The 12,081-nt window shown below is 32.2% G+C and overlaps 1 protein-coding gene across 1 annotated transcript in view; it reads right to left on the reverse strand.

Annotated features, from left to right (window-relative positions):
- Window positions 1-293: 293 nt before the first annotated feature.
- Window positions 294-12,081, reverse strand: part of f (forked) — an 81,939-nt gene continuing 70,151 nt past the window's right edge. Inside the window, exons 13-15 of the mRNA XM_068761937.1 lie at window positions 3,129-3,337; window positions 1,407-1,588; window positions 294-1,025 (exon numbers count right to left, since the gene is read on the reverse strand). Of these exons, the coding sequence (XP_068618038.1) occupies window positions 913-1,025; window positions 1,407-1,588; window positions 3,129-3,337 (504 nt within the window). The 3' untranslated portion in view covers window positions 294-912. The remainder of the gene's footprint in view (window positions 1,026-1,406; window positions 1,589-3,128; window positions 3,338-12,081) is intronic.

Here is a 12,081-nt window from a genome sequence, read left to right on the forward strand (position 1 = left end):
AGAACCTAGAATCAGGTTTAACTCTCTATATAGCATCAAAAACGTAAAGTTATGACGGTGCAAAACGTAAACGCGCCCTGATCTAAGACGAGCCCACAACAACTCAGATATAATTTCAGGTTCAAAACTATTTTTTTTTATTTTTTGAAAATTTAATAAAAAAAAGAAAATAATAAGCAACAGTTTTATTGACAATTTAATCGTTTGACAACCATGAAAAATATACTGAAATTATTACATAATTAAAATATTTAATAAAAAAAAAATTTGATTCTGTGATATTATAGAAAAAACCAACGGAAACCTTAAAACTAATATTGCAACAATGGTATCACTTCGAATGATAGGATAATGTTGTTAAGTACTTTCCAGCACAGATTATATAAAAAAAACATTCATCGATCTGTCAAATATTGAATATCTCGTTAAATAATTTCATAGACAATATAGCGAAAAATTTACATTTATACATAGATTAAAACTACTTAACAAGAGTAACTCTGTATAAGCAGCCTCGAAGTAACCAGTATCTTACATTTCTATACGTTAGACATCTCTAAAGTATGAAAATTTATATTTCTACCACTAATCGATTATTTTATCGATTTGAATTTCAACACCAGATTTCATCAGAATTGATTTTATATTAAAGATTTACTTACAACAAAGAACTTAATGTTGCTATAGACTATCAATATTTTGTCTAATCTAAATGAAGATTATGAAAATGAATTTATTACCATAAAGTTTATATTTACGGACGGTTTATACATTTAGTGATATTCTTACTAAAAAGGTATAGAAAACGCGTGATATATTATGGCGTTACCCTATTCTGAAAAACTACTAGACTCTTATGATTTTTTTTATTTATTAATCTAGCAACATTGGACCTTATGAGATAAGATTATACTATTCTAGTAGATTGAGTTTGCTGTTTGTCTTGCGTAGTTGTGCCCGCCAGGGGATAATTTTTGCGCTCTCTTCCTCCTCGTTGACCTCTTTACCGTTCATTGTTGAATGGCCTGCAAATAATATTTCATAAAATAGTAATAAGTTCCTTTTGATGAAAAGATCGCAGACGACGTTTATCTAACCAGACCTACTTCCACTGGAAGTCTACGGGAATTCATGTATTCCGGTCATTTACTAACTTTCAAGGTAGTCTAATCTTCGTCTAATACAGTCTTCGTCCCAGATCCTGGATGTCAAATTTCTTTATCATCAGTAATATATTTCAAGAAAATTTTATTTGGTCGGTTATTCGATTTCACACCGCCGTATTATTTTTAGGATAATACATAAAAAATAAAAATAATAAATTAATTATATAAAGTGATCTGTGAAAACGTATTATTTCATTTAAAAAAAGAATAAGGTGTTCGAAAATGGAATTTCGTACAAACCGTTACAGTGTTCTGAGGAGAGTTTGACCTCAGAGGGCGCGCGTGTCGGCTGGCACGGTGCATCGTAGCAGAGGGTTATGTTGTCGATGGATACGGCGCGCTGGGTGCCGCTGGGGTACGCGCGCCACTCACCGTTCACAGAGTTCATATTCTCCTCTACTTTCGGCGTGTATAATGATTGCCTGCAAGTTAAACATGACTTTAAAAAGTCCTATATTTTATTTTATCGTCTACCATCTATCATTTACCATGAGTATAATATAAAATATTGGGTTAGGTTATAATATTGTGGTAGGGTTGTAATATGAATCGATATGAATCGATCAGCGTCTTTACTTTAAAAATAACATTAGGGAAATGGCAATATTATACGAAAAAAGTTAGGATCAAGTAGTACTACGTTTTAATGTCTTGAGAGAGCATAGCAAAAGTTTATTCGAAATAATAAATATTAGTTTCATCGCCTTAAAGTTATTTAATTCATTCCACCTATATAAGTTATTAAGGTTCCAACTTATTCTACCTTCAGTCATTAAACTCATTCTATATCCTCGAAGCGTAGCATCTTTTCTTTCATCGGACAACAAGACTCACAGATTCACATTAAAATCCCTTCAACTCGGTCTAAGGGTTTCGATACTACGTTTAAAGTGCGAACAGGAAAGTATGGAACAACCTATCGGCGTCGTCGCCTGAATAGGTTTCTTCTAGGCAAGCATGTAGCACCGTAGACCTCGTCATCACTTAATATTAGGCGAAATAGAGGTCAAATACTTTGTAAAGCGATAAAAATTGTCCGTTCATTCGTTTTATAGTCACTTTTCTGCCTCTTATTTATCCTTGCATAATGTTTCATGAATAATATGTGAGGGTTACGTGTTTCTATTATGTTGTCAAGAAAATGATATCCCTACCTTCTAAGACTTAGAAAGTCATCACCCAAAGACCCTCAGCCAAACGGGGGCTTAGTATGCATTAATAGCGATCGTTTGAGATTTGTTCTAGGATTTACTTCAAATCTCAAACTTTTTCATTTTGCCATTTATGAGAACTTGTGATGTTAGTATCAGATTAGGAAATTCTAAATCTTAATGATGAACTTAGTTATTATAATTATCATATCAGGCGATAGATGCCCAGTGCAATATTGTCTGCACCAAAGATAGCCTCAACGATCGACTACGTCGTCGGTGCACCTGGTGGGGTCCAGGCCCACACCACTTCTACCAGTTCGTAGTTGTCACTCGAGCACCTTTTTTATATATGGCCCTCGTTATTGGGGACCTCTCGTTCCCCTATCTTGTATGGGACAGGGACTTTTACTTATATACTGATGACAATTTTTTATTTATATATTCACACACTTCTATTTATTTTCATTCTCTTCTTTTACATTTCTTATTATCTCTCTTTCTTCTTCATTCTTTCTACAGTTTTCCCATCGCTCGAACACCGTTCGGTCCCAATGGCTGTTGTGATTTTTAAAGTTTAGTATTTAATCTGGAGTTTCTTTCTAAACACTAGTTTAACATCTAAGTCTCATTAGTAAAGCATAATCAGCATTATTGATTTATTAATTTTCTTTTTCATATTGCATTATTTATATTTTCAAGTAGCTGGAAATTAATTATCTTTCCCTACAATAATAACAAACCAATTACCTACATATTCTTAAGATATTTCGCCGTAAATAATATGAGCTCCTTATTGAAGTAGTCTTACCTTAACCGGTTCTCTGCCTCTTCTCGCCTCTGCAGCAGCTGTCGCTTCCAGGCGGGGACTGCTGCAGCGCGGCGTCTTTCCGCCTCGCCCGCTAGCTCCCTCTCCAGGTCCCGGCGTGCCTTCTCGGCCGCCCTACGCGCCAGCATCTGTCTCTTCCACGCCGGGATCACGTTTCCAGCTCCATCTCGCTCCGGGATCTGCAGACAACCCTACCGTCGACCAGCCGCCACACTATGAACGAAGTCCTTCTTCTGGTTATTCCAGAAGAGGGACTTTCGTCTGTCTTCTTGATTTTTGATTGTAACTTAATTATATAAATATCTCATATTCCGTTTCATTATCATATATCCTTATCTTTTTTAAAACTCTCTAAAGTAAAATAAAAATTCATGAATATTAACAAATATCAAATTTGTTTGATATAAATTTCTTTACTAAAAAATCTTTATAAATGAACTTGTAGTTAAAAGAGACACAACCTTTTCAATTTTTTACGATTTAAGAATTTAATTTGTTTAAGAAATATATTGTTCAGTAGTCAGCATGAAGCTATGGCATATTGCTTGAATATCTTCACTATCTTTAGTTCTGTACTTCTCAAACCTGTCTTGTCTTATCTACGGAAGATTATAAGTGTCGTGTCTTCGTTGATTTGTATTAGTTAAGCTATTCCGCCAAAAACTACGGGTGCCCTTACATGCGACTATACGATATCTACTAACTTCTAGCGCCATCTATCGGCGACTTTCGAAGTAACAACATTCGAACATATATATCATTAGTTGCAAACATTGTTACATTATATACGACCTAGATTTTTTTCAAACTAAAAGTCGTTATTCTTTCTGCAATTAATTTCAACTGGCAACATAATTAACTTGAACACTGGAGAAAAGTCGGATATCCTCGTTTACTGGCGTCTAATCGAATCTTACATTTTTTAGGATCGATTTGAGTTATTTATAGTTGATGTACCGTTGTCGGAGATACTATCTGAGTAGATCGTTACGTAACACGCGAGCAATTGCATCGACCGTGGCATTGTTAACGGAATCCTTCCGACTTTGGTCTAGAACGTTCCATCCGAATGCTCTGTTTGTCCGAGCCGAGTACAACTAATGAGTATAATTGCCTTTTATTCAATTAATATATCTATATTCATTGGAAAAATGATCGGGATTCTGTTAAGCAGATGTGTATTGGTTTTCTTATCACTGATCAATGCATGATCTGTACAGAGATATGTAAAAACAAAAAATATTATGAAGTTCAAATTTCTTTAGCTTTGTAACTGTTTATTAAAAAGACTCACAAGTAGATTTGTTTGCTTACAATATTGATTCTCCGCGACGCTTGTTGTTACTAAAGCTATATGAAACAATATCAAGTGAAATTATGAGAACGACCTTCGCAGTTTCAACTTGGGTCAGAGAAATAACATCTTTATATTGTAATAACACGCCACCTTTGTTCACCTTGTTGTTGCGGCAATGTTTTTTTTCTTTTTTTAAATTTTAAAAGTTCGCATAACTTATTCCAAATTTAAAAAAAAATGTTAAATATTCTTTTATATCAATTAGGAAATTAGCAGTCGTAGAGCTAAATAATGATTTTAGATCTAAAACACAACACTCTCGGTGTTATTGAACGATTCAGTATCTGATAAATTTAGTTGAGCTGTAAGATTTCTTATTCCTCAAGTTAAGGAGATTATGCTTTGTGGAATAAGCTATAGAAATGTACCGTTGGTTTCATAATAGAACAAAATAAAAAAATCCCTTAAATCATCAGTTGATTCATTCGATAAAATTAAAATTCCTTTCAAGGATAATTGAAAAATTTACGTCATGATTTAGAAAAAAAAATCGGTAAAATCATTTCGATGATTAATAATGAAAGGAGGTAGACATTTTGCAGTGAAATTAATTAAACTGAACAATGGAAAATTTTCAGTTTAGTAAAAAGTTTGTTCATTTGTGCTCGGTTAAGAGCCATAAAACTACCGACTCAGGCAGCATCGTCAGAAAACAGTGAAAGCGTGAAAACGGATCTACATCGGGCTTGCACCGTTTTCTCAAAAAATAAAATATTTACTACTCAAATTTTAACTTAATTGTTATTATACTCAAAGATAACTTTCGCTTAATCAACTCGGATATCAACGTCCGTTATTTGTAAAACTGAAAAGAGTTACTTCTCGATAATTAGCCAAAATGACGTTCTGTCATTTGAAAAGTACAGTCGTGTACAATTTATAATTTCACATTTATTACGACATTAAAACATTAATATGTTTATTAGCAATAAACGGTTTCTCTAAACACAAAAGCAAATTTAAATAGTAATGTTACAATAAATTCATAAGGTACTTAATTTGCAAATTTTTTTTATCACATAATAACGTAAATTATAATTACTTCCGATTATAACTATTGCGGGAGTGTATGACCATAAATGCTAACATAATATTCTTTTAAAACAAGAAAAATATGAAAATAATTATATGATGGTAAAAAATGTGGCTTGAAAATAGCAGTATGGTTAATCATTGCTTCTAAACTAGAAAGCTCGCTTAATTTCAGAGCATATATAGACTATACAATCAACTAGACTAATTTCTTCACCTTTTGGGTGGACCTTCTACACCGACTTACCAGGCCATGAACTCCAACCTAGAACCTTGAGGCTCCAGTAGTCATTTCAACTTATGCATGTATGTAAGTCTATATCGGTCTTATCTTGAATTATAGTAAATTAAATAAATTTTATACATGAAAAAAGGTCACATTCCCGCCAATGGCGACAGATTCATGACATTGACATATGTCAAAGTGACGTTTATCTATTGAGTGTTGTTAGCTATCAAGTTGTACACGATAGTACTCAGTCACGTTTCGTTCGGAAATATAATTACAGTATTCGTTGACAGTAATTATCCAATTTCTCGAAGTTGCAATAAAATTTACGATGTTATTTATATTCAACATCGACCGTTTCGATTGCTATAAAGTGATAAATTCAACTTTTTAAGACAAGTATCTTATGTTACGTAAGCTGAAATTATTTTTATTTTGGTTTATAAATTTAAAAGTATAAATCTAACAATAAATTCTGTTTATATTTTTTATATTATAAGTATGTGTCAAAATTAAAAAAAAATATGATGCAGTATGATTAGATATAGGTAAAAAAGATTTAAAAGAGTGAATGTATAGATTTGACAGCAAAAAGGTTTTATACCATTTTTTTATGTTTTATCACCTTGTATGAAGTTATCACGCTTAAATTTTTTATAATACATTTCCCTATTAGATTGCGGGCTAAAAACTTCTGACAGTATAAAGTCTACTATGATAAACTTATGGTCGACAGTACAAAGTGCTATGGTCTAGAAGAAATTGTCTCAGGTGATAAGATAGCAACTATGTGTAATCTTCACCATAAATTTTTAGGCTTGGTGTTTTAATATTTACCTGCATAAATATTAATGTAACGTATGTTTTCTACAAAATATAGTTTAAATTAAATCTCCAAATGCTACAAGAACGCCTTTCAAAAATAATTATAAACTTATGTTAATGTAAACAAAGGAACTTTTGAGTGACAAGTTTCTAGGGATAGTATTAGATATCAAAATTAATATTAACATATACCGTATATATGAAACACAAACACTTGTTGGGGTACTAGGGTAGTTATATGTAAATCAACTATGTACATCTATACAAATAACTCGAATTACTTTTTGTAAAACTTATAATAAAGTAATGATACTGACCACTGATAGTTTGTATAGTTCCGTATATTGAAATCTCAATGAATAGATAGCAGGCACAGTTCACAGCCGAAAGAAGAACACAGCGAAGAAATATAGATGGTAGATAGTAGCACGTAAACAATTAGGCGTAGTCACACACATGCGCACACGCAATTAATTACTCTGATTACAATGTAACAAATTATTATTATACAACAATATCTTAAACTTGACATAATTATGTTTTTTTTTTTTCTATAATTTTATATCGTTCCTGTGCACTTATGGGACCTGAAACACACGCCTGAACACCTATATTAGGTTTCACTGTAATATTTTTTGACGTGTCATTGTTATATGTATAATTTTTTGGCAAATAAAATTCATTATTATAGTTATTGATCAAAACGAGACAATTTTGTCGAAGTAGGTATATAATGAAACGTGATTTCATAGTTTGGGCCTCTTTGGCGAACTAACAGATGCTATCGAGCTATGGAGAGGACCATACTCGGGATTTGTCTACCAGATAGAATAAGGAATGTAGCCTGGTTGACAAATTGATGTGGCAGTGGTCTATAGCACGCTGAACATATAACCGCTGGGTCCTAAAAATTCTAGAGCGCAATGAAGATCAAAAGTGGACGGACAGTTGTAGTCAACGGAAGATGCTAGATGGAAGCAGCTTCCAACCGGTTTTACAAAATCTGTGGGGTTGACTTCTGTTCGGCAATGAACATCCTACGAGTGAAGAAAATATTTATTTATTTATGTAAAAACTTTTTATTTATTTTCGGAATTCTCTGACAGTTAACCATTTGGGTGGTGCAGAGATAAATTGACAAGACAGGTGAAACTAGTTGATATCATAAAATACTAGAATAAAATAGTATTAAAAAGTAAAATCAAATTGTGAAGGAAGATAATCTTCAAAATATAAATATATATATGTTAAAACATACATTATACATATTAAAAAATCTCCTAAATGAATAGTTTTATTAAGGGTCTGTGCAATAACTAAGAAGTTTATAATCCAAAAATGAGAAATTAGCTAAAGATAAGTATAAATTGGTTTTTTATCTTCAGAAACATCAAATTGCGCGCACAGATTGTCTTCAATAACAATCAATTTGTGTCATTCTTACGCAATATTCCCACTCGTCTTGACCTTTTGTAATTAAAAACAAAAGAACTTACGAAACTAACTTTATCACATTTCTTCACGTGTGATAAAATCTAGATGAGCGATGCGTGATATAAAAATAATTATATATAAGTACATTTCACGCAACATGAACATATAAAGTGAAATCGCTTTTGTATTATAAATATAATATCTTTATTTATAAATAAATGATACATTTCGCTGAATATAAATAATTAATATCAACGTGCAATATAAAATTTTTAGTTACGCAATGAATGAGCAATCGAGTCAAATGGTATAATTTAACACTTCAATAAACACTACAATGAATAATAGAAAGTTTGACTCAAATATATATATTTTTAGACTCAATATATTCATGATGTTTAGAATGGATTTGAATTCAAAAATCGAATCAGGAATAAATATCTGCAGACGAACGAAATTGACCAATAGGCATAATGCAGAACTAGAGATGCCTGCAGGAGCTTCAAGCCTCTGGAATAGAAACCACGGAAGGACAACCGCAGTGTAGCATGACCACACAAAAGGACAGACGAATTTGTTAAGGTTGTTAGAAATAGATATACGAAAAGTCCTATACGAAATCTATAGGAGAAATCCAAGTCAAGTTGTGAACGTCCTGTGGCTTAAACGATGGATACAGATGATATGATACAAGTGATATTTGACATAAACGAAATGTACATATATCTGCAATTAGACAAGATGAGTGTACATTTTGGGTACGTGATATACAATATGTTTGTATATACACAACATTCGATTTTCAAAAAAGTCTACTAAGTAAACCGTCCACAAAATAACGGATATTCTTTTAATTTTTGACGTAATCCTTGTAGATATGGTGGTGAAGTTTTATAGACATATAAGACCAGACTATTTTTAAGAACATTGAAGTGTGCAGAGCTAATAGAAAATACAGTTCTACATAACTAAGGTTAAATAAATAATATGATCTAGTCAGTGAAATAAGTAACTATATTGACGGTCCATCTAGTGAGGGGTCGACCACCTTCACGTCTATCAACTGGTGGTCCACACTCGAGAACCTTTCAGCCGTAACAGCCATAAGCTACACGAGCGATGTGACCCGCCTACTGCTACTTCAGATATACAATTCTTCGAGCTACATCTGTGATTTTGATTTTCCTGCGGAACTCCTTATTTTTGATTCGAACCTGCAGTGAAACCACTAGCATAGCCATGACCACTGCTCTCTAGATGACATTAAGCCTATAAGGCCGGTCGAAACAACCTCGTCTTGGATCCGTATGTCATCACTGGCAACATACATTGGTCAAAAACCTTCATCTTCGTGATAATATTGAAGTTACGTCTTACATGACAGATAAAAAAATTTTTGAGTTTAATACACTTCAATGCTTGTGTATAATATTTGGACGAAAACGCGGATGCAATAAAAGTAAATTACAAAAAAGAAAAAAATAGAAAATTTGTATAAACATATATGCTAACTTTACGCAAATTTCGAAAAACGGGTGCAGATACGAATTTCAAATAGAGATATATCAACTCATTAAAAGCCTTAACAACTTTAAATAATCGAATATTTATATTTTATCATAAATTAAGGGTTGTTCTAAAATTAGTGTCGAAATTAAAATATCTTTTCTCGATAAACATTTCGCAGAGAATGAATGTAAGTGAAACGAAAGTGTTTTTAATACTGTTACATCACATATTACGTCTCATACAATTATATTTTACTGCTGATAATTGTAAACATTCGTAGCTTATTCCATCACTGTAAAACGTACATCAAATTCGACAAAATTACAAAAATATTTATACAAGCATGTATTTAAACGTACTTTTGAATTATCAGTTACTTTTAACATTGTAAAGGTCAGTGTAGTCAGTCAATCTGTAAACTACCACCAGCTAGTAGCGCTGATTTGCTGAGAATAACCAGTCAGAAACTCAACATTTTGTCTTTTTAAATTAAGTTTAAACCTTGCAAATTAGTCAAACCAAGTTACATCTTTAATTTAAGATTTAAAACTAAGAAAAGGAAGATATCTATCGGTATCTTGAAAAACTATTATACATATATGCATATATGCCTTTAAAGGATTTGTTTATTTTTTGAAGTCGAAATATATGCGTTGTGAGTTTATATTTATTTTTTGTATTTACTTGTGTCTGTCACTATTTTATATAAAGGCATTTAAATTTCGAACTTTATTTTATGACTACAAGTGGCACTATAAAACATTTAATGATGTGTAAGACGATTTAAAAGTTGTTTTAAAAATCTTGTTTTAAAAAAGACATCTCGTTTTCACAGCGTACTGTACCGAATAACATTACGCATTACATTACTCACTTGGATGTTGACTATTAAGCCATATAATGATCGTTGCGTTTTAAGATAACACCGGCTCAAAACGACGTATGACACGAGATGAAATCCGACGTTGAAAGACTTTCTCTCCGTTACTCACATCTAGATACTTTATGCGATGATTTTAATAAAGATAAAAATATCACGTAATTTTCCACTGGTTATGTAACACTGCCAAATGGACTAGACGGACGGGCACATGTCCACACGCAAGGTGGATGAACAACCTTGTCAAAGTCCTCGGAAGATGCTGAATGCAGGCCACTTTCTATTGCTCTTATTTAAAATCTAATAGACTTGTCTCCAACAGTCCTACGATTAAATAGAAGATGATGTGATACAAATAATATATCTTCTTACTTTAATACTTTTGGCAGAAGAGTCATGAGGATGGGAAAATAAATAACACGCATCCATTCAAGGATAATTCCGTGAGAGATTATCATCTGTCTGGATGATAAATATCTCAGAGCTGAGAAAAACAGGCAAAATAAACTCTGCGCGACTTTCTAGAATTTAAAATGAAATAATTAGCACTGAAAGAGTCTGAAAGCGAACACAGTTCCAAAAGTGTATTTGATGAAGCCGTTTAAAATACTTTTAGGCAATTTTTTAAAACCCAGCAATAGGAATTGAACATTACCTGGGATTCTATTATCACGTCATTGAAGTCGAACAGCACGTAAGAATGGCGAAATAAATAATTGATTCGAAATTAATTTCTTTTAAAAATCAAGATTTACTTTTCAAAGTATGAAATAGTTTTATAACTACATCTACCGCTATACAATAGTGCGTAAACATATATTATTCTGATTTTAAGAGCATTATAGGTAGCGATATTATTTAATGAGACATATGTGAAATGCCAAGGAGATTCTGTTTCATTATGTTTTACAAGAGTTTTGACATATTTGACCCGTTTTTAAATTTGCCAGAATAAAAATCAAATTAAATCAAACTGTTTTTTGATAAATCACAATAAGATCCTAGAAATATTTCCAGATATAAACTACGTGGCAATGTTTGTAGTATTTAAAATTTTTAAATACTACTACTACTACTTTGAAAAAAATACTAGATATTAGAACACTGAACACTGGCCACAATTGATTCGGCTAAAAAACAATATGCCCTAGCGGAGTTTATTTTTTACATCAAAAACGAGGTTTATGAACGCGGCTTTCCAATTTAACTTGATAGCACTGTTATCTTAATAGAGAACAGACTGTGGTGAAATTACAGGAATAATGAGTCGTACTATTTCATAGTTCAGTCTCTTGCGCATACGTTAAAGATGTATCTAATTTGTAACACAATACCGTTGTGTTTGTTTGGTCGTGATATTTTAAATATCTATAATTCCACATTGGATTATTTATCTATTTATTTTAATCACCTATGTCAGGCCTTCAAAGAATGACCGAGTGAATGCTAAGTTGTAAAAATGTAATAGAATTTTAGGCGCCTCAGGACTACCATTAAATCCATGGAATTTTTAAATGCAAACTGCCTGACGAATGTTTTCCATTAAAAAAGGTAACTACGTACAACTCTTTATGTATACATTACATGTAAATAAGCTGATAATTTCATAGAGCCTAGAGAAAGGTGTAGCAAACTTGACTACATTTGTAATTCTAACCTTCTGCGCAAC

Source organism: Battus philenor, unplaced genomic scaffold (genome assembly GCF_028537555.1).
Source record: "Battus philenor isolate CCGP_79_NKW_IND1 unplaced genomic scaffold, ilBatPhil1.0.hap1 SCAF_15, whole genome shotgun sequence".
In the NCBI taxonomy this organism is placed as follows: Eukaryota; Metazoa; Arthropoda; class Insecta; order Lepidoptera; family Papilionidae; genus Battus; species Battus philenor.